The sequence below is a fragment of the Hemibagrus wyckioides genome, linkage group LG05 (genome assembly GCF_019097595.1).
Source record: "Hemibagrus wyckioides isolate EC202008001 linkage group LG05, SWU_Hwy_1.0, whole genome shotgun sequence".
NCBI lineage: Eukaryota > Metazoa > Chordata > Actinopteri > Siluriformes > Bagridae > Hemibagrus > Hemibagrus wyckioides.
In genome coordinates, this window is record NC_080714.1 from 7110682 (window position 1) to 7134755 (window position 24074).

The 24074-nt window shown below is 39.9% G+C and overlaps 1 protein-coding gene across 1 annotated transcript; it reads right to left on the reverse strand.

The window, feature by feature from the left end:
- Window positions 1-1093: 1093 nt before the first annotated feature.
- cacna1fa (calcium channel, voltage-dependent, L type, alpha 1F subunit a) lies at window positions 1094-23260 on the reverse strand. The gene is made up of 46 exons (XM_058390643.1): window positions 23147-23260; window positions 22682-22821; window positions 22333-22475; window positions 22053-22205; window positions 21384-21580; window positions 20260-20363; window positions 19987-20129; window positions 19097-19162; window positions 18948-19014; window positions 18823-18849; window positions 18358-18518; window positions 17179-17404; window positions 16778-16985; window positions 15643-15763; window positions 15340-15409; window positions 15164-15224; window positions 14984-15041; window positions 14680-14776; window positions 14292-14421; window positions 13471-13530; window positions 13224-13330; window positions 12935-13022; window positions 12648-12755; window positions 12513-12565; window positions 12282-12428; window positions 11603-11804; window positions 10900-11058; window positions 10577-10687; window positions 10389-10472; window positions 10190-10210; window positions 9221-9355; window positions 8963-9028; window positions 8776-8867; window positions 8504-8663; window positions 8261-8388; window positions 8070-8166; window positions 7622-7724; window positions 7277-7378; window positions 7038-7162; window positions 6640-6756; window positions 5434-5657; window positions 4160-4321; window positions 3095-3567; window positions 2875-2987; window positions 2153-2470; window positions 1094-2009 (listed from the first exon to the last, which is right to left on the reverse strand). The coding sequence occupies exons 2-46, from the start codon at window positions 22744-22746 to the stop codon at window positions 1800-1802; spliced, it is 5862 nt and encodes a 1953-aa protein (XP_058246626.1). The 5' UTR covers window positions 22747-22821; window positions 23147-23260; the 3' UTR covers window positions 1094-1799.
- Window positions 23261-24074: the final 814 nt, after the last annotated feature.

The window sequence follows — 24074 nt, forward strand, 5'->3', positions numbered from 1 at the left end:
GTTTTTCAGGAGTTGTGCTTGGCCCTTTAGCTCCAGTGAAAGGAACTCTTAATGCTTCAGCTTCATACCAAGACATTTTGGACAATTTCATGCTCCCAACTTTGTGGGAACAGTTTGGGGATGACCCCTTCCTGTTCCAACATGACTGCACACCAGCGCACAAAGCAAGGTCCATAAAGACACGGATGAGCGAGTTTGGTGTGGAGGAACTTTACAGAGTCCTGACCTCAACCTAATCCTCATGGAAAGCGTTCCCAGAAGATTTAAGCTGTTGTCGCTAAAACTCCATATTAAATTCATGTGCATGTAAAGGCAGACGTCCCAGGTTTGGCCTCGCTCGCAGTCTCTGCTCTAATTCATCCCAAAGGTGTTCTATTGGGTTGAGGTCAGGCCTGTCAAGTTCCTGAAGTTAACTCGCTCATCCATGTCTTCATGGACCTTGTCTTGTGCACTGGTGTGCAGTCATGTTGGAACAGGAAGGGGTCATCCTCAAACTGTTCCCACAAAGTTGGGACCATGAAATTGTCCAAAATGTCTTGGTATGCTGAAGCATTAAGAGTTCCTTTCACTGGAACTAAGGGGCCGAGCCCAACCCCTGAAAAACAACACCTGAATTCAATGATTTGGAGGGGTGTCCCAAAACTTTTGGCAACATAGTGTATCATACTATATTTGGTTACAGAGTGCTATTTCAGTCATAGCCTAATTAAGTAAATTTTTTTTGGTTGCTTGTTATTTGTTTTTTGATCAACACCCAAAACAACAGCACCACCTTCCAAAATCACAAAAGCGTTTCTTTTGGAATGCACTTCCACTTCAGTACATCAGTTGTAATTGTTAAAAGATCGATAGCCATGTCTGAACCTCTTGGCATAGGCAACCACGTTTGGAGTTAAAATATCCTGGAATTAATTTATTGTGTGGAAATGTGAGCCTTCACTACAGCCCCTGAACCATGTATGGATAAGAGAGTGCTTGGAAATGTATAATAACCACCATGTCCCCTATACTGGACATAAAAGAATGTCAACAGAGTCAACAGAAAATATTTATTAGAGATAAGGTTAATCTTTTAAAGGTTCCCTTAGAGGGAAAACAAAACAACAATTAAAGGGTGTGAAATTTCTAGTGAAGGGGTTAGAATAAAAGTCTTCCAAACAGAGAAAAACAATGTGCTTTAAAATGGAAGAAGACGTATAAAAGAGTACAACAATTTATTACACATAAAACTCTCGAGTATCAGCATAATAATAGAGCTAATACCATAAGCTATAGGTCATTCTGTGAAAAAGAAGACACCTGTAGAAAGAATGTGACATTTCTGTTTAAATTATCATTATGATAATACTGCTTTCCTAGGCATTAATTCCTAATACAATAGACACAAATCTTTGTTACATATAATATATGACAAATAAAGATAAATACTGATGGATCATTAGGATTATTAAGAGGTACAATAGCAAAGCGTTTGGTAAGGTCATTGTCAGCAGATCAGGTATTGGTCAGTATATCAGATATGTTTTATCTGTAACGAGAAAGGTTCCTGTAATCGTTGTTTTAAAATCTCAATTCAGCTCCATTCCAGATACAGATGTCTGATATGGCTTCAGTTTAAAATCATGCAATCATCAATATGTTGGAAAATCAGAGGTCAGTACACTACTGTGAACCTGCAAGAATCACACAGAGAAAGTATGCCACCATTGATGCACCAAACTGCTTTCTTTGTATGTCTCTCCCTTTATCTATCCAATACACCATTAATATCCTATGTCATTCTCTCAAAGTGAGAACCCTCAGTATGAAATCACACAGTTCATTTCGCCAGACAGATCCTCCTCGAAATGACCGACTGGCTGCCCGGGTGCACCTCGACTAATCAAGTCGGTCGCAGCAGTCTCCATCTCATCCAGGGTCATGTTGCATGCATCAGCAATCTCTCGCTTAGTGAAGTCTACAAATTTGGGGTCTTTGGCGTAGACGCCCAAGCCTTCAGATATTAGGATCTAAGGAAATAATGTCAACGTTAAAAAACATAAAACAGTAATATATTTATAGTTAGGTGAAAGTAAACAAAAAGCTAACTGCACTGAGGTGAAACACTACATGAGCTTCCAGTTACATTGAGTGTAAGTGCAGCTGTACTGACCGACTCTACAAGGCTGTCAGCGCTTCCTTTCTCCATATAGCCTGGGCCTTGCTGAGATGGCACCCTCAGAGTAGCATATGCCTGCTGTCGCTGGGACAGAGAGACACCCTGAGTTGTGTGCCACCCAGGACGGGCTGCAGCTGGCAGGCTGGTGCTGCCATTAGTGTCGCTCCAAATGGTCTGAGTTCCACCTGCATCATCCACCAGGATGACGGGAGCATAGAGGAGACGACTCGTCCGTGCCTGAGTGTTCGCCCACGAGGATGACGAGGCTGCGGAGGACATGCTGCTGCGCCGAGAGTCATAATTGTTTTGTGTCTGTAAAGGGTTTGGGTTTAATGATATGTGTTATAATATATTAATGCTGTGATTTACTGTTCAATGTTGAACCAGGAGCACAATCTAACACACTAATGTAGTTAACTCAAAAACATAGTGCCCTTAGGAAAGGAAAGGATGCCAAAAATGTTTTGATTTTTGTTAATTCAATATGCAGTAACATCTTGTTGTTGTATAAAGACAGGTCTTTTATGCCTGATGAATGGCGATAGATTTGGGCAACAAGTCATTAATAAATGTCACTTTAAAGTAATGCATCAGAGAGCAATGAGTCTGCAGAAATGTGCCCTTGATTCCCCTGCTCTGGATTTTTGTGTCCCTAGAGACAGAAGCTACATTGTATGGAAAAGATTCAATGAAGAAAAAAGAAACTGAAACATTACCTGCTCTCGTGCTCTGCAGGGAGGTGAGTTCTGGTGATAAGTACCAGGGATGGGGATGTCATCGATGCTGTCTTGTCTCCTCAAACACTGGATAGTGAAATTCGGCTTGCGTCCTAAAACGGAGGGCATTTTAGTTTGGAACAACCATGTATGACTGTTTATTTACAATTTGTGTTTAGAATGAAAAGCCATCAAATGGCCAAATAAAGAGCTTCTTCACCTGAAGGAGTGGGAGGAAGGAAGCGTCTTCGAGCTGCATGTGCTTTACTGCTTTGTCTGTTGCCACTGTAGCCATTGCTACTGTATCCACTGGCACTGTAACCGTTGCTTGAATAACCGTTGCTGTTGTAACCGTTGCTGTGATAACCATTTCCGTTGTAGCCATTTACTGGGTATGCACTTCCATGGTAGCCGTTTACTGGGTATGCGCTTCCATTGTAGCCGTTTATTGGTGAAACATTTCCATTGTAGCCATTTGTAGGTGAAACATGGCCGTTGTAGCCATTCAAAGGGTAAGCATTTCCATTGTAGCTACTAGTAGAGTAGACATTCTCATTACAGCCATTTGCAGCAACTTTGTAATCATCGCTGTTAACGTTACCTGGCTGTAATGATGCCTCGGCTACATTATTGTCACTGGAGATCGGAGGAGGTAACATCTCTGTCGAGGGAAGGGCTTCTAGGTGCTGCTGTCTATTTATGACATAGATTGTGCACAGCATTGTTAACAAGAGAAATACATAGAACAAATATCCCATCTTTAAAACCACAACTTCAACACACTTAGAAGATCCCCTCAAAGTGTCTAATTGTGTTCAGAAGCACCCTGGTTGAGGTAAGAGCACTTGTCCCACTATTTCAGCACAGCTAAGAACATAGCAACCCTTTATAATATCAGCCATAAAGCAGTGTGCCTTAAGGTCACAGCCTACATACAGTAGTCACACATCTGTGCAAAAATGACATAAAGAGGTTATTCATTCATTCTTAAAAGGCCAACTATTTGAAGGGAAAAAAAAGAAGCCTGAATCCCTAGAGACGAATGAGAAATATCTATTTCTGTGCCTAATTTTTCCGTCTCTCCTGTGAGTGGTTTCCATTCATTACACGCCGCTAAGAACCTCTTTTTCGGCTTTTAACAGCGCTCTAAAAATAAAAATTCAAATGGAGGCTCATCATGGGTGAATACATAACCCTCTCAAAACCCTCTCAGTATATTTATGCCGTCCTTTTTCTTTATTTCTACCCCTTTTATAAAAGTTTATTGATCAGTCTCTCTCCCTACCTGTCATGTGACTCCGTGGTCTGAGTGTCTTCCTTGCCAACTTGACTCTGCTCTATGGCACTTGTTACTCCTCCTCCTGCTCCTGTCCCTGCACCTTCTCCCTCACCTCCTGCGCTCCGCATCCTTTCATCTGGAGGGGGTGGTAACTGAGTGCGGGGTGGCCTAAAAAATAGATATTAGATGGACACTTAAGATGTAATAGAGAGCTAAAATATTACTTAGGAAAATGGATTATCCCCTTTAGCTGCATTTTTTAAGTGGAGGTAATTCCATCATGTATTTCTAAGACGTGGAATATTTAATGTCTCATTAATGGGATCTAATTACTTTCAAAAACAAGAGGAGATTTTACTAATAACTTTTCTCAGCAAGACATGACTAATTAAGGCATTTGAGATGTTTATGTAGCTGGTAGCTAGATATAGGGGATAATTTACAAAGCAGTGAAGCCAAAATATATACCTCCTAAAGCCTCAGGTCCTGTTTTCTGTGCTACCTTTGCAATTCTTCCTAGCCCAACATTATTATCCTTCAGTATTACTGATGTACAACGGATCATTTGTATATTATTATTATAATAGCAAAATGTAGCTACACGGGGAAAATCCTGTATATCCATTCCCTAGTCCATCAGCGGGGTTTCCTTTGAAAGTAGTGGAGTAATCAGAACTAGCAGTGTGCTCATTTCCTTGTGCCAAAAGCAAAGCAAAGCAGTGATATATGTGCACCTTATTGCATACTAAATGGTGCATACTAAAATAGTGTTAATCTTAAGTTATTTTGTGTCTATATCATAGGATATTTATAAATTTTAGCTGTCTGGCATCTTGCACAAATATAGTGATTTTATGAATGTAACATAAAACATAATTTTTGTGCATTAAAGTAGCAGGTTTTGCTTTAAAATATCATAAAGCTAACATGTGATGGTGCCACTGAGAGACAGAAAGTATTTGATCCTTTTGTTGTAAATGAAATACAAATAAAAAATATAGATTTTGTATGCTAAGATTGTTATACATCATTATAGCTCTCAGGCAAAATCACAGTTTTAAAGAAATCCATCACCCAAAATTTCATGTCACTGCTAATTATTATCGACATTACAATTTTGGGTCATTTTCTTTAATTGCCAGCAAATGAAGCTTAGTAGTAGGACACTAGTCTCTAATCCGAATGCAACTGCATTGCAGATTTTCAGTCCATACTGTGCTTGCCTTGAGCTGGAATTTAGAGCCCTCAATGAGCTGAGTTTGGAGTGACTGGTGGCCCACCTTCTGGGCAGAGGAGTCAGCCTGTGAGGCTGCTCAAGCACCACCTCATTGTCAGAGAATGCCGAAGTCGGTCGAGAGTCCTCCAGTGCCTCCTCTAGCCTCAGCGAATCATCAGGAAGGGGCTCGATGCACACGCTAACCTCTTCAAACTGCAGGGGCAATGGAGTGCCCACAGGGGTGGACATGGCAGGAGTCAGATGAGCATCACTGAAGGCACTGTCACTCTGTAGCAGTGGAAGAAGAAAGACTCTTTTCATGATGATATGAAAGGGGTCTGAATTATACAGTGTTTGGAGCAGACATTGTGAAACATGCTGTCCAATAGCTTGTCTGAAATCGAGTCTTTTTGTGTTCAAATGGAATTATTTAATAAAAAAGTACAGCAATCAGGCATAACATTATGACCACCTGCCTAATGTTATGTTGGTCCCCCTTTTGTTGGCAAACTGCACTGTGTATTCTGACACCTTTCTATCAGAACCAGCATTAACTTCTTCAACAATTTGAGCAACAGTAGCTCGTCTGTTGGATCGGATCACACGGGCCAGCCTTCGCTTCCCATGTGCATCAATGAGCCTTGGCCACCCATGACCCTGTCACCGGTTCACCACTGTTCCTTCCTTGGATCACTTTTGATAGATACTGACCACTGCAGAACGGGAACATCCTACAAGAGCTGCAGTTTTGGAGATGCTCTGATCCAGTCGTCTAGCCATCACAATTTTGCCCTTCAATTCAAACTCTCTCAAATTCTTACTCTTGTCCATTTTTCACATCACATCAACTTTGAGGACAAAATGTTGACTTGCTGCCTAATGTATCCCACCCACTAACAGGTGCCATTATGAGGAGATCATCAGTATAATTCACGTCACCTGGCAGTGGTCATAATGTTATGCCTGATCATTGTATTGAGAAAAATTTATTTGTTTTTTTTATTCTTGTTGCTTTATATTTACAAAAAACAGTAAACAGTAAAGTTTATTTCTTTCATATCAAAATGGTTTGAATATAATTTGAGTCCCTGTCTCATTCCCATCTGTTGCCTACACTCCCAACTGTGCACATGCACCTGCTATCAGGATCTTGAGACATGTAGATAAACTTTGGGCTTCACAAAAGAATGTGTTAGTATTGCTTTTAAATTAAAACAGATCAGTTGCTAAGAACATAAGATGTGCTATAAAATGATTCATTGCAACTTACCCTGAAGAACTCCTCCTCTTCTATCATGTCACCTTCGAACACCTCCTCCTGGCCTTCCTCCATTTCCATAGCCAGCCTCATCTCTGGTGCCAAATCCTGCAGGGTTCTCAGCCCCGCCTGAGAGAACAACAGTGTGGAGAAGGAGCCTGACATTTACTGGTACATGTAGCTTGAAATCCTACATGAAGTCACCCTAAGCAACCAGCGATACTGTGATATTTAGAGACTGAAATTCAGTCTCAAGTTGTAAGGACGAGAAGCATAGTGCACTTATAGCAAGACATTCAGTGCTAGCCATAATAACCACCACTAGGATGTCAGGAAATCTATCAAATTAGTCAACTCACCTTCCAACAACAAACATACTGTATAAGACTCAATACACATAAACTGTGCACCTGAAGGGAAGCTGACTTATCCTTGCCCTTCTTCTTTTTCTCTTTTTCCTTCCTCTTTCGGTACTTCTTGAAGTAATCCTGAATAAGGAAACTTGCATAGAACTTTCCCGCAGTCACCTCCTCTCCTAGAGAAACATAGGTTAAGATGATATGCAACTTGATATGCATTCCTTTAAACCACTACATTCTTTGAAATGTGGTGAAGGTGCAGCCATCTTGTGTATAATGTAGATCAGTACCTGCAGGGGGTGGTATAACCTCATCAAGGAGCTTAGGCTTGGTACGCTTCCAGATCTTTTTAATAATGGCTCTCAATTCTTCATTCTCCTTGTCAATTGGCCCTGGGGATTAGCGATGATTAAAACAATTCTAGGATTCAATTAAGCATGTTAAATTATTAATAGCAAAGATATTCTGCATCGATTTCGTCCTTCTGTGTTTGTGTTTCATTTGTGTTGTGCCAACAATCTGTATGTTAATGTCGCTGTGCTGTGTTTTTACTCATGGGTAAAGCAGGTTGTGTCTTAAAGGAGGTTTTGTAGGAGTATAGATTAATAATTATCATTTGTGCTACGCATGCAGACCTTCAGTTTTAATCTTGAGTGAGGATCTGACGAGAGCAAACAGGGTCGCGTTGAAGGACACAGTACCATCAGGATGAAGGGGCACGTTCATAGTGACCAGCCTCTGCAGGAATTAACAAATGGAGTGAGTGAGAGAGAGAGAGAGAGAGAGAGAGAGACTAATTGGATTGCTGAGTTAAGTGGAGCACCATGTGTGTTCCACTGGGAGTTAAATACTGTTGACTGACTGAGTGTGTCAGCTGCTTGCTTAGTCTCTGAGACAAACAAGAATGTTAGCGTACATCCAGGTTTCTTCAGCAATGCTTATCATAAGAAATTTGTGACAGTAGACTGTCTCTGTACTTTGCAATCTGTCTTTGTGCTTTGTCTCTGTTGTTTGCAATCAAAATATAGCATCTCTAACATACTATACATATATTTTATACTGTGTATATGTAATATAGCTTACCCTACAGGCTACCCGATGAGGACAGAGCTTGCCAAAACCAAGAGGAGGCTGAATTCTGCGCAACATGGTCACAACCTCTAAGTGCTTGATTCTTCCCCTGTGGCAAAGGATAGTACTCTGTTTCAGTCCACAACATTTTTATCTTTCACCCCAAGATTTTAACATAGACTCAGATAAAAGGTTTCTCTTACGTGGCTTCCGGATCATAATCTGACCAAACTCTCTTAAATTCATCCAGATGGTGAGTTCCCAGCACGGTCCAGTCCCTGGTCAGATACTCAAAGTTGTCCATGATGACAGCAATGAACAAGTTAATGATCTGAAACAGTAAAGAAACAAGAACTATTTATCGTGAACTTTAGGTCCTCTCACTTTTCTTGCTCTTTTGCTCTCTGCCTGTATCTCCATATACTCTTTCTTTCTTTCTTTCTTACCAGGAAAGCACAGAGAGCAAAGAAGCTGATGAAATACAGGTAGGACAGATTGCTGCCACAGCTGTACTCCTCCCCTGGCTCATAATCCGACTCAGGGTCACACCGTCGGCCTGGCAATGCAGCCAGCATTATCTCCTGCCATTGCTCTCCTGTTGCACATCTAAAGTATAAAGAACAGCCAGTTTGTTAGTCACTACAGTCCAACATTTTTTTTTGCCAATTCCAGAAAGTGTCTTTACTTTTTTATGCCGCATGCTGCATGGTGTTCATACCTGAAGAGCAGGAGCACTGCCATGAAAAAGGTCTGGAAGTTGTTGTTACGATTGAGCTCTGTGTCGTCATCTATAGCAATCTTCCCAAACGTCTGTCAACAAGGCAGATAGGGAGAAATGATCAAAGTATGAAAACACATCAAGTGATCTATAAGCAGAATGCATGAAGGAAAAGAGATTAGTCTACCTGCATCCCAATTACACCATAAATAAAAAAGATCATAGCGATGAGCAGACCGACATATGGCAAAGCCTGAGGAAAGAGAATAAATGTTAAAAAAGAGACGAGGAAATAATATTATTAACAAAGTGAGTCACTGCACTTACTGATAACCTCCTAGTAGCATTAACAATTTGCATTTTTAAAGCTTCTGGAAGTGGTGGAGGGCATTTTTAAGTCATATCTGTACTTAGAATCATGTGAACATTTACATTTAGGACAAACCTGTAAGGATTTCACAAAAGTCCAGAGGAGTGTACGAATGCCCTCCCCTTTGCTCAGCAGCTTGACCAATCGCATGACACGGAACAGCCGAAAGAAAGTGATGGACACTTTGGAATTTTCCCCATCCCCTTTCCCCTGTAAAAGATAGAGTTGTCACAAATAAGTCACTTAAAATACAAACTTGTACGTTATTTGTTTGTTGTTATCTATGTGTTATATACACCGATCAGGCATAACATTATGACCCCTGACAGGTGAAGTGAATAACACTGATTATCTCCTCATCATGGCACCTGTTAGTGGGTGGGATATATTAGGCAGCAAGTGAACATTTTGTCCTCAAAGTTGATGTGTTAGAAGCAGGAAAAATGGTCAAGCGTAAGGATTTGAGCGAGTTTGACAAGGGCTGAATTGTGATGGCTAGACGACTGGATCAGAGCATCTCCAAAACTGCAGCTCTTGTGGGATTTTCCTGAGCTCCAGTGGTCAGAATCTATCAAAAGTATCCTTTAAGTCCTTTATGTCCTTAATGTCCTGATAGCATCCTTTAAGTTCTGTAATTTGTGTGGTGGAGCCCATGGAGGTCCCACCTCGCAACTTACAGAACTTAAAGGATCTGCTGCTAACAACTCGGTGCCAGATACCACAGCACACCTTCAGAAATCTAGTGGAGTCCATGCCTTGACAGGTCAGGGCTATTTTGGCAGCAAAAATGGGGACCAACACAATATTAGGCAGGTGGTCATAATGTTATTCCTGATCGGTGTATATTATATAATATATATTATTATCTTATAACATATTACAACCTCCTTCGATGATGTTATACAGTATTTTAATTATTTTAATGTCTTTAATACTACTTTCCTTATGATTTAAACAATAACACAGGTTAAGGTATAAGTAGGACATGATTTTTTGCTATTTTACAGTTTTACATTTTACTCAGAAATTAGTCACTTGACATACCTCTCCATGGCCTCCACCACCCTGAGAGAGCACAAGAAGGTTCCAGAAATATAATGAAAAAAGAAAGATAGTAGTAAAGTATAAAATAAAAGAGAAACCCAAGAGAATATACATTGTGAATACATTGTGTGTGTAGTAAAAAGGTAAAGGAATGCTGTGATATGAATGATTTCTAAGCTATTTTCACTGAAATACTCACACTAAACTCTGCAATCATGATGTCGACCAAGCTTCCCACCACTATCAGGGCGTCAAAAGAATTCCAAGCATCTATAAAATAGTGCTATGGAGAGAAAGCGTGAGATATTTATAAGTATTCAGACACTGCATTCAAAATAATTGGGACGCCATTAAAATCGGTGTGCAAAAGTATAAGATGTGTCTTACGTATGGTCGTAGAGCGAGCAGTTTGATGATCATCTCAATGGTGAAAAGAGTGGTGAAGATCATATTCAGGATGTCCATGACAAAGTTAAAGAGCTTCGACTGCTCGTAATGCTGACGGCAAAAAAAAATGAAAAGGGTTTGTATGGAATTGTAACTAGACCTTCAGAGTCTTGAGAGAAGAAACAGAGCAAAAACTATTAAAAATGTGTATTTGGTGTATATGTTGGACCATCTATAGACAAATCTGTACAGTAAACCTGAGAAGAATGAGATACTAAGAAAAGAAATAATGCTGTGGATGAAATACTTTGTGTGATACACACCTGTACAGCTAGTGTAAGTGTATTGAGGAGAATGAGAACAAACATGATATATTCAAACTGAGAAGAGTTGATGATCCGCCAGAACTTTAACTGCGATGGGTTTTTAGGAATGTAGATCTTTATGGGTTGGGCTTTCAGAGCATAATATACACACTGCCTCTGAAGAGAGTAACACAGAGAACATACATGACATATGGCATAACATTATGACCACCTGCCTAATATTGTGTTGGTCCCTCTTTTCCTGCCAAAACAACCCTGACCCGTCATGCACTGTGTATTCTGACACCTTTCTATCAGAACCAGCATTAACTTCTTCAGCAATTTGAGCAACAGTAGCTCGTCTGTTGGATCGGATCACACGGGCCAGCCTTCGCTCCCCATATGTATCAATGAGCCTTGGCCACCCATGACCCTGTCACCGGTTCACCACTGGGACCACTTTTGATAGATACTGACCGCTACAGACCGGGAACACCCCACAAGAGCTGCAGTTTTGGAGATGCTCTGATCCAGTGGTCTAGCCATCACAATTTGGCCCTCTGTCAAACTCACTCAAATAGATAATCCGTGATACAGTATTCACTTCACCTCTTAGTGCTCATAATGTTTTGCTTGATCGGTGTACATCCTAATTAAAAACCTGCATTTAAAAATGATTTTATATTAAAGACCTGATATTATTTTTTCTTTTCATACTGACTTGATTTTTGTTCAACTCGCAGTTTTTGAACTCGACCTCCCCTTGCTCACGGAACGTGATGATGACGAAGCCCACGAAGATGTTCATCATGAAGAAGGCAATGATGATGATGTAGATGACAAAAAAGATTGAGATCTCCACACGGCAGTTGTAGATGGGGCCTCTGTTCTCAGCGTTAGCATCAATGGCTTTATATAAAACCCTGGAATTGATTACATTCAATTAGTAATATCACAAAAGCACATATGAGTGTGATAGTCAGGTGTCCACAAATCTTTGGCTGTATTGTGTATAAGCAAATAATGCATGTGCTTTATATTTTTGTCTACCCTTTTCCAGTTGCTTAAAGCCCTAGATTTGTCAAAGCCTTGTATGTGAGATTATTAAAATAATATAATCATATGCAATTACAATGCATTGCAGTATTCAATTATGCGACTGTAAGATATATATAATATTATCAAAATATTTACCTATATTTATTCTCATATGTGAAAGGCATTATTAATTTGTATATGGCAAAAATAAATATATTTATAATATATATACACAATATATTTCAATATTAAATATTTAACCGTCTTAAATGTTATTGTCTCCTTTCTTTTTTTGTTATTGCCAGAAATGATGCTTCAAATGGTTAGAAGATATATTATTAATAAATGCTATATGAACTCACTGTGGCCAGCCCTCAAACGTAGAGACAGTGAAAAGCGTCAACATGCCCATCAGCACGTTATCAAAGTTAAAATCACTGTTCACCCAAAACCTCTCCTTCACCATTGGATGATTCATATCACCATCCTTATACACCACAAAGGTGCCCCTGGATAAAACACACAAATTTTCATTAATAAACAGACTCCTGAGGCGCCCTCAATTTTGTGAGCTGAAAAGAACACACACGTACTTGCATTCCTCTGGTGTGTGTTTGGCCTCATCTGTGCATCTATAAAAACGTCCCTGAAAGCGGAAACAACCACCATGAGACCCAGAAGTGCATTAAAGGCTTAGCGAAAGAGTTCTTTAGCATAAGGAATGTTACCTTGAAGAGCTGCACTCCAATGCACGCAAACATGAACTGCAGGAGTGTAGTGACAATGAGGATGTTGCCAATGGTGCGGATGGCCACAAAGACACACTGGATCACACTCTGGAGACACAAATGGGCGGTCAGAGAGCACACTAGAAAATCACTTGTACTTTACCATAATAAGCATATACATAGTGAAATGTCTAGATGTTTAATAGAATTTGGATGCTGCTGTAGATCAGAGAAGGTTAACGAATACGCAGGACCACCAGAATGTGGTCAGTCAACTGTAGGCATACCTTGAGTCCCTTTGCTCGGTTGATGGCTCTGAGAGGTCGGAGCACTCGCAGTACTCTCAAAATCTTTACCACAGAGATGGCGCTTGAACTGAAGTAAAAAAAAGGTATAAAGAGAAGTCAGAATGAAGAGCTGAATGGAAACGGATAATGGATGATAAATGGATTAATAGATGTATTCATTGATAATATGAGTGATTGAATGAAGAGCTGTTTATTCTAATTGAATCCAATCGGCAGTAGTAGAGAAGCAGAGCAGTGTATAGGTGGAGGATCAATGCATCGCACTTACTGCAGAAAGAACGATGTAAGAGACACGCTGACAACCAGCAGATCTAAGAGATTGAAAGCATTTCTGCAGAAGGAGCCTTGATGAAGGAAAGCACCATACACTGTCATCTATGTGCAAAACAAAAATGACCATTAATACACTGATAATGCTGAGCTGACCGTTTTCACAGCTGTCTGATGAGACTGACATTGACATAGCAATTCAGGCTCATACAAAATAATGGACACCGATTGGCGAGTAGGTTTACCTTTAGTATAATCTCAATGGTGAAGACCGTGGTGAAGACATAATCTGCATAGCCAAGCATCTAGGGGTAAAGGGAAGTGTAGTAAAATGTTTTTATTAGCTTTTTCCTGGAAGACTCTAAGATCTAAGCACAATGAGAAAAACTGGACCATAATGTGAGTTGTAAACAATAATTGATTAAGATTTTCATCATCTGAAATACACTACATTGCCAAAAGTTTTGGGACACCCCACCAAATCATTTAATTCAGGTGTTGTTTTTCAGGGGCTTCAGCATACCAAGACATTTTGGACAATTTCATGCGCTCACTTTGTGGGAACTGTTTGGGGATGGCCGCTTCCTGTTCCAACATGACTGCGCACCAGTGCACAAAGCAAGGTCCATAAAGACATGGATGAGTTTGGTGTTGAGGACCTTCACTGGCCTGACAGGCACTGATGTTGGACGAGAAGACCTGGCTCACAGTCTCCGCTCTAATTCATCCCAAATGTGTTCTATCAGGTTGAGGTCAGGACTCTGTGCAGTCCAGTCAAGTTACTCCAAACCAAATTCACTCATCCATGTCTTTATGGACCTTGCTTTGTGCGCAGTCATGTTGGAACAGAAAGGGGTCATCCCCAAACTGTTCCCACAAAGTTGGAAGCATGAAATTGTCCAAAATGTCTTGGAATGCTGAAGCATTAAGAGTTCCTTTCACTGGAATTAAGAGGCCAAGCCCAACCCCTGAAAAACAACACCTGAATTCAATGATTTGGAGGGGTGTCCCAAAACTTTTGGAAATATAGTGTAGCAACAAATGCTGTACAAACAAGCGAACTTACAATGTTTCTGACTGAATGAGTTTTGATTGGGTCCTCAGCAGCCAGAGAGAAACTACTCAGGATGATGAAGAGAAGGATGAAGTTGGTAAAGTAAGGATTGTAAATGAGGTTGTGACAAGCGACTCGGAGGCTGGACAGACAGAGAATTGGGAATAGAATGTGATAAAAATGTTTTGACCGATAGAATAATCATCTTTTATTTATTTCAACTTTATTTTAAAATAATAATAGAAACTAATTAGAAATAATGTAATAGAAACTGAGATATTTTATGGCCTTAAGTGCATAAAAGGACTCCACAGAGGCTCTCTATAGCAGACACAGAATACTTATTATTTGCTATATTAAATACTGCATATTTACTGTATATTAAGCTTAGATTACCCACCAGTTTTTCTTGCCTAGAATGAAGAAGGAGCTCCCATCAGGAATGGGGACAATTTTTTCTTTGGGTTGAAAACTTTCCACTTTCATTGGCACAGCACCTTAAGAACACAAAGTAAATCTTAAAATGTTTTAAGTCCCTTACTACAATATACCATATTTTAGTGCTAATAAAAAAATAAAATCACAAAAATGCATCATTAACTTAGAGTATATTCACTATATAAAATGTTTTGGATAGATGTATTATTTTACAATATTTATAAACATTATGATTGTTTTATGTGACTCAAGGATAAATTATTTACCCTCAAGACCTTCGATTGCTCTCAGCTCTTCACTCTCCTCCCAGTCATCCGTGTCATTCTGGGGGGGGGGAAACATACAAGCAAAGTTAAAAATACAATAAGAGAAGAAGAAGGGCTGAAAAGACAAGGAAAGAGTAAGAAGAATTAGAGTAAGAGTTAGCAAAAAACGAGAAGCATTACTCCAGTTTCATCATCTTCCCTGTCTTCATCATCTTCCCACTCTTCCTCCTCTGGTTTTTCTCTTTAAAAGACATGAACATGTTAAAGTTCAAATGCTAAATAAAGAATGCAGACCCTCAAGTGGCCTGAAGAGAAATTTATACACTGATTTATTCTAGATTTGATAAGGGAATTACTCTTTTTTCTTTTTGCCATTCCCGGCTAAGTTATCTACAGCAATAGCCAAGAAGACGTTCAGCAGGATGTCTGAGCACAAGTGGATGTTAAGGGTCCGAATACAAATGTAATTACTGATTATTTTTGCAGCTATTTTATGAAATGTACATTTTATGGAATAACCTTTAATACATAATAAGTCCAAAGAAAATGAATAAACTAAATGGCATTTAAAAAATACATTTTTAATAACAGTGGCTTAATAAGAGAGGAAGATTGTTATGTGTTACGGAACTGAATAGAGAAGACAGGTAAAAGGATACAGTTACCACAGACAAAAAGAATGACGAAGTAGATACAAACGATCATGTTTGGGAAAATGGGTCCTCCGTATGCCATGATACCATCATACATAACTGAGTTCCAGTCCTCTCCAGTAAGAATCTGCAGTGAGACATTTATTTAGACAGTTATTACACTAAATCTGCCTTATTGTCAGAGATAATTACTGTTTAAAAATCATATGAATATATACCAATCAGGCATAACATTATGACCCCTGACAGGTGAAGTGAATAATGCTGTTTATCTCCTCATCATCGCACCTGTTAGTGGGTGGGATATATTAGGCAGCAAGTGAACATCTTGTCCTCAAAGTTGATGTGTTAGAAGCAGGAAAAATGGGCAAGCGTACGGATTTGAGCGAGTTTGACAAGGGCCAAATTGTGATGGCTAGACGACTGGATCAGAGCATCTCCAAAACTGCAGCTCTTGTGGGGTGTTCCCGGTCTGCAGTGGTCAGTATCTATCAATGTCCTGTAAGTCCTTTAAGTATGCTTTAAGACCTGTAATTGCCCCCAACTTACAGGACTTAAAGGATCTGCTGCTAATATCTTGGTGCCAGATACCACAGCACACCTTCAGGAATCTAGTGACGATGGGTCAGGGCTGTTTTGGCAGCAAAAGGGGGACCAACACGATATTAGGCAGGTGGTCATAATGTTATGTCTGATCAGTGCATACAACACATAGGCAACATGTGTGAGCAGTATATGTAATCTTGTGTCCATTCCACACTGCTTCTGACCTAATTAAGTTAGAATACAACCCACTGACATAGCAGAGTGAAGAAATAGCATATTTTGTATTAGTATGAATATTAGTATGTACCAGTTACTGGATTTGCTCTTGCAGTTGAAGTTTTCATAGAAAACGTGTCATCACACATACAGCTGAATCTCTGTTTGATGTCAGCACAATCATTCGATTATAGAATATGGGATTGTCTGATATAAAATAATTTTTATGGATTTCTTCATTCAAGCATGTAAGTGAAAAGAAATGGAGCTTGTAAAAGACACACAGCAGAACCAATGATATTACTGTGGATAGAAATGTTGGTTAAAGTAGAAATCTTTATCTGTTCTGCTTGCTGTACCTAGCAACAGAGGTGGTTACCTGAAAACAAGTCAGCAAAGCAGAAGGAAAGGTGTCGAATGTGCTTCTCTTCATCTGGGTTTCATCAAAATTGAACTTTCCACCAAACAGCTGCATGCCTAGAAGGGCAAAGATGATGAGGAAGAGGAAGAGTAGCAGCAGCAGGGAACAAATGGCTTTCATGGAGTTCAGCAGAGAGGTGACCAGATCTGAGAGAGCAGCCCAGTGACTGAGAGAGAAAGAGAAATATGATGAACAATAAAGAACCCTACACACAAACTACACTATTCAGTCAAAGCAATACACACACAGTGCCTTGTATTCAATTAACAATGAAATGCACTGAAATGCTAAGCCTTTAAACCCTTCACACGTTCTGAGCAGATAGAACATTTGTTATAAATAAAAGACCACTGACTCACCGAGTAACTTTGAAGATGCGGAGGAGACGGACACAGCGCAGCACAGATATACCAATACGTGGGATCACATCCAATTCCACAAGTACAGTCTCGAGTATCCCACCACACACCACAAAGCAGTCAAACCGATTAAAGAGAGCTATAAAATAGACCTGAAAGCCAAAGCTGTACATCTTCATTAGCATCTCCAGGGTGAACAGGGCCAGCAGGATCTTGTTGGCTCGTTCTGAGATAGAAAGCAAAAGCAACCAGTTCGAAATAAAACAGCCTCAAATAATCTAGCCTAATAAAAGTAATTGACTCTGCCATCAATTTAAATCCACGGGGTGTGTGTGTGTGGTAATGTGTTAAACTGTGCAAGCCAAGAAAACAGTAACATACACAGATCGGCCATAACATTATGACCACTGACAGGTGCCGTGAATAATACTGATTATCTCTTCATCATGGCACCTGTTAGTGGGTGGGATATATTAGGCAGCCTACAGTCAGAATACACAATGCAGACCAGTCAGGGTGCCCATGCTGACCCCTGTGCACCGCTGAATGTGCCAACAATGGGCATGGAGCAATGGAAGAAGGTGGCCTGGTCTGATGAATCACGTTTTCTTTTACATCACATGTGTGTCCGGAAGAAGGCAAGCGAGCAGAGGCAGTGTCATGCTTTGGGCAATGTTCTGCTGGGAAATCTTGGGTTCCATCCACGTGGATGTTGCGTTGACACATACCACCTACCTAAGCATTGCTGCAGACCATGTACACACTTTCATGGAAACAGTATTCCCTGATTGCTGTGGCCTCATTTAGCAGGATAATGCACCATGCCACAAAGTAAAAAATGGTTCAGAAATGGTTTGATAAGCACAACAATGACCTTTCCAAATTCCCCAGATCTCAATCCAATCGAGCATCTGTGGGATGTGCTGGACAAACATGTCACCTCACAACTTAGAGGACTGAAAGGATCTGCTGCTAACACCTTCAGGGATCTAGTGGAGTCCATGACTCGACAGGTCAGGGCTGTTTTGGCAGCAAAAGGGGGACCAACACAATATTAGGCAGGTGGTCATAATGTTATGCTTGATCAGTGTATTTTTTAGAGAATTTTAACAGTAGGTGTGTGTGTGTGTGTGTAAATACTATATCTTGTACTGTATATCTGTATATCTTGTATGTCACCTTGTATATCAGTGAGCCACTGGGGCTGTCCATAATGCTCGGAGGCACTCGCTGTTGTGTTGAGAAAGACCAGCAGCAACACCAACCAGTAGAAGTTAGTGGACTTCACGGCCACACGGCAGTTCTTCCTTAGAACCAGATTCAAATGGTAGAGCTGCTCACTGCACAGAGGAGATACAAATGGTCAGTAAAAGTGGAAAGAGGGTTCTGTTGGATGAAGAATAGCTCAAAATGTCAGTATGTAGTGTGCTTTGTTATTAATTTGGCTCTTTACTGTAGACAGAAAATAAACAAATATAAGTTTTAAATTTAGATTTTAAAATACTTTACAGTCAAGTGTTGATACAGTATACTATTCTCCACAGTCTTTAGTCATCATATTTAGACCTTACTGAGATTTTATTTATTTATTTTATTTTATTTTTTTGTAAATAAAAGAGGTGAACTGATTTTTGTTTGACTTACCAGAAGCTTATTGTCAGCAGTTTGGCCCTGATTTTTAAGAAAAAGAACAGATTTGATCAGACGTACTGTAGTTGATCAGTAATAGGAACATTTAAACAATGTGAACAATATAAAATAAACAGTACTGTATAGAGGCACAGCAGCCATTATCATCATCTAGGAAAGCCTCGAACTCTGAGTCTGAATCTGATTCTGTAAAAAAGATTTTAACCAATGTACCCATTCAAACTAGTCATGTGGAATATTTTTAGAAAATGAAAAGCTTTCATAATACCTCCATCTTCACTGTGTTTATACCAGCCGTATTTCTTCATCATCTTTTTCTTTGCCACCACAGCACCTAACATCGAAAGAAAATAAAGCTAGGCATAATTTATGTCTGTGTGTGTGTGTGTGTGTGTGTGTGTGTGCATGTGGGTGTTAATTAGGGGGACAACATAAAAACAACTACTGTATCAGTATCTGTTTAGTCTTTCAAATACACCGACCAGGCATAACATTATGACCACCTACCTAATATTGTGTTGGTCCCCCTTTTGCTGCCAAAACAGCCCTGACCCGTCATGCACTGTGTATTCTGACACCTTTCTATCAGAACCAGCATTAACTTCTTCAGCAATTTGAGCAACAGTAGCTCATCTGTTGGATCGGATCATATGGGCCAGCCTTCGCTACCCATGTGCATCAGTGAGCCTTGGCCGCCCATGACCCTGTCGCCAGTTCATTGTTCCTTCCTTGGAACACTTTGGATAGATACTGACCACTGCAGACCGGGAACACCCCACAAGAGCTGCAGTTTTGGAGATGCTCTGATCCAGTCGTCTAGCCATCACAACTTGGCCCTTTATCAAACTCACTCAAATCCTTACGTTTGCCCATTTTTCCTGCTTCTAACACATCAACTTTGAGGACAAAATGTTGACTTGCTGCCTCTAATATATCCCACCCACTAACAGGTGCCATGATGAGGAGATCATCAGATTTATTCACATCACCTCTCACTGCTCGTAATGTTATGTCTGATCGATGTATCTCTATTTGTTTAAACCTGAAGTTGTTCAGTGTGTAGTAAAATATGAGGTATTTGTAATAATTGAGAGTCAAATTAATTTAGTTGGTTGTATTTTCTAAATTTATGCTTTATGTGTAATGTTGGTGCCTCACGTTTATTGCCATCTTCATCCATGTCCTCCGCCTCAATGAGCCAGTCCATGTAACCCACCATGTCTTCTTCCATCTGCTGTTTCTCCTGAGCTTTTTGAAGTTCACCTCGACACACAGCCTTCTCTCTTTCCTTAGAGAACTCACTGAGTGCACATGCACACAAACACACACCTTTATATCTTAAAATATCTTCGTTCAGTTAAATTGCATTTGGGTAGACCAATTTATTGTACCAAACATCATACGACAACTCTTAATGTTGAAAGCTCTTACCCGCTCAAAACACCCAAAACAAGGTTTAGAACAAAGAAGGAGCCAAAAATGACTAGAGACACAAAGTAAATCCAGGGCAGCTCAAAACCAATCGCATCGTTCATCTGGAGGAGGGCACATGAAAGAAAAGAGAGTGAGAAAAGTGGGTTAAAATGTATTTTACAACAGTTCAATTGTTCTGTACCTTATTCTTATCCATACTATTCTATTTATAAGGTATAAGAGAAAATAAACAGCTGCAATATGCTAAGCTGCAACATGCTAATCTATTGTATACATTCTGCACATGAATCTATTGTATATGGATACAGTATGGATTTTTTAGGTACAACGGATATTTATCAATAAACATAATGGATGTTTCCACACTTCCCATTCACAAACAATTCCAGCAACAGAATGAAACACTCCAGGGATTTTCCTCCTGAGACTCTTCATCAAATAATTAGTTCATTTCCAAATTAAAAATTTACCTTAGAGAAGAACAAATCTGACCTTTTTTTAAAGTATAACTTCTAATCTCATTCATAGCGTGAAACAGCATGTACACTGATCAGGCATAATATTATGACCACTGACAGGTGAAAGGAATAATACTGATGATCTCCTCATCATGGCACATGTTAGTGGGTGGGATATATTAGAGGCAGCAAGTCAACATTTTGTCCTCAAAGTTGATGTGATGTGAAAAATGGACAAGAGTAAGAATTTGAGAGAGTTTGAATTGAAGGGCCAAATTGTGATGGCTAGACGACCGGATCAGAGCATCTCCAAAACTGCAGCTCTTGTAGGATGTTCCCGTTCTGCAGTGGTCAGTATCTATCAAAAGTGATCCAAGGAAGGAACAGTGGTGAACCGGTGACAGGGTCATGGGCGGCCAAGGCTCACTGATGCACATGGGTAGCGAAGGCTGGCCCATGTGATCCGATCCAACAGATGATCTACTGTTGCTCAAATTGTTGAAGAAGTTAATGCTGGTTCTGATAGAAAGGTGTCCGAATACACAGGGCATGACGGGTCAGGGCTGTTTTGGCAGCAAAAGGGGGACCAACACAATATGCCTGTTATGCCTGATCGGTGTAGAGACAGAAAGAAAAATTCAAAATAAAATGGATGGTAAATACCCAGTACAAAACATCAGTCCATCCCTCCATAGTAATGCACTGGAAAACAGTAAGCATAGCAAAGAAGATGTTGTCGAAGTTTGTGATGCCACCATTAGGGCCTTCCCAGCCTCCCCTGCACTCAGTATTGTTACCCACACAGAAACGGCCATTACCGGCAAATGCACAGGGTGTCGGATCATCCTCCACATAAAGGTCTGTGAAAGCACAGCAAGACATGTCATAGAGATTAAAAGCTTCATAGTTAATTAGAGTAATTATAACACATGATTATATAGATACTTCTATATTCTGTACTATATTAATATACATACAAATAAATAGAAATAGAGAGACACCAGTCTAACCACAGGTATCCAATCTATTTGTTTTATCTACGATGAACATTTCATACACACAGTAAGCACAGGTTGTCTTGAGACTTGTTTTGCATTATTTTGCAGAGCTCAGATGATAGTAGGAGGACGTCAGCATTAGAACAGTATCACATATAGACCAATGCTCTGAGCTCAAATCTCAGTATAGTATCAACAAATTTTAAGACGTGTCTTCTATAAAGGGTACTATATTTAAATACTTCACTTAAAGTTTAATGACATGTGATGTGTGTGTGTGTGTGTGTGTATATATATATATATATATATATATATATATGCATGTGTTTATTACCTGTCCCAACATAGTAGCATGTCTTGTGCATTCTGCCAATGAAAAGCTCCAGGCCAATAATGGCATAAATGATTATGACAAACATGACCAGCAGCCCAATATGAAACAGAGGCACCATGGCCTTCATGATGGAGTTCAGAACAATCTGTAAACCTACACACATGCAATTATTATAGAGCCTTATAATTACCAAATACAGCTTCACACAGAAACATACAAATATGTACAAGAACAATGCAATCACCACTAGAAAAACATACACACACAGACACATACTTACTGGGCACGCCAGAGACCAAACGTAGAGGTCGGAGTACTCTGAAAGCTCTGAGAGCTTTGACATCCAGGCCTCCTGGTTTACCAGATGCATGATGGGCATCTCCGGTTTTTGGTTCCCCCATCTCTGCTACAACGCTAAAGAGCCTGCATACACACACACACACACATACATACATACACACACACACATACATACACACACACACATACATACACACACACACACACAGATAACCTATTTTGCCCTTCATCAGTATTTACCTTCTTGTTGCCTAACACAAATGCCCACTTGTGTACACAGCAGAATTGCAAACCAATAGGAAACAGATCATCTGTGAAATTGCACAAACCCGACAATAACAATGATGAAATCCAACAAGTTCCAGCCACTGCGGATGTAGGCACTGGGGTGCATAACCAGACCATAGGCCAGGATCTTCGTAAAGGTTTCAATGGTGAAAATAACCAGAAAGATGTATTCCACTTTTTCCTGAGAAAAATTTTAAAAAATTAAGGATTAGAAAGGGCTGTATTAGAAATATTGAGTGAATCAGTTAAGTATAGCAATTAAATAAGCCGTTTAGTTTATCACATTTAGTCACATCTGATTTGTAGAAGGTAAACTGCATTAAAACCACTAATAAGCTTCCATCTTTCAACCTCAGGACTTTACAGGTAATGACCGGGTCAACAGGTCAAGAAGCTAATGAGCTCAGCGTATGTGCTGTGTGGTAAAGTAGGTGAAGGGACAGGGTACGGGTCACATGAAAAAGAAGACAAAGTCAATAAAATCACCAGTAGACTTTGTTGCTTACCAGATTGTGATTGGTAGCATTGGAATCATCTTCGGGGAACGGTCGTGACACACCAAGGGCTACACAGTTAGCAATGATGGCTAGCAAGATGAATATATCAAAGGGCTTAAAGAACAGAGGTTAAAGGCCACAAAGTTACAGACACTGGTGTTTGCACAGGACAAAACATCCACTTAAATCATTCTAATAGATGTTTGATTGTTTATTCATTCATTTATAAGTTAAATATTAATATTTATTTACAATATTTTCCCAATTTTAGTCTCGTCAACTCATGTCCAGAGACATGTGAAACAAACTATCACATATTTTCAGACGGCTGCATATCCTGCACCACAGAGCAGCATAACACACTCAGATGATTGTGTTATCTGCTTTCCTCCACATACATGATTGGGTAGTGTGACTACTTTGCTCTCTTGATTCCTGACCACAGATGGCTGTAGGATTTTGGGAAACTGAACTCACAATCTTCTGATGATCTGTTGTGCCACTTAATCATGTGATCTGGTGCTTACTATAATAAAAAGTTTGAGCTAATGTTATGCCATTTAACCTAAGAGCTATGGACAGGAGATCACAAAATAATAACACACACACAAAGCTGCCGAAGGATATTTCCACTCCACAAGGGCTAGGGCGGCCATGCGGATAGGGTTGCTGAGTGTAAGGCAGCATAAAGCTCTTGGTGCTCGGAGTTTGGACTTGTTGGCTTGCATCTGCTTCTTGGCTCCTCCAGTCCTCCTGCGTGCCCCAGCCGAACTCGTTGAGTTGAGGGTATCCGACCTCTGGACCTCTGCGCCGGCCCCTGCAGCCCCATCTGTGGAAAAAACATATAAGATTAAGTTCAATCATGTTTATATTGACCATTTAAATAGTACACTTAATTAATGTAACTAAGCAGCAGATAATTGTGATTAAAAGCATT

What these genes read in the sequence shown, in the direction of transcription:
- cacna1fa (XM_058390643.1), bottom strand. Translation starts at nt 22,746, where the DNA reads ATGCACCCCAGTGCCTACATCCGCAGTGGCTGGAACTTGTTGGATTTC. An exon ending in TTTGGTCTCTGGCGTGCCCA is followed by an intron (nt 22,206 to 22,332) that starts GTAAGTATGTGT and finishes GCATGTGTGTAG; the next exon opens with GTTTACAGATTGTTCTGAAC. An exon ending in ATAAGTCAGCTTCCCTTCAG is followed by an intron (nt 6,757 to 7,037) that starts GTGCACAGTTTA and finishes TTGTTCTCTCAG; the next exon opens with GCGGGGCTGAGAACCCTGCA.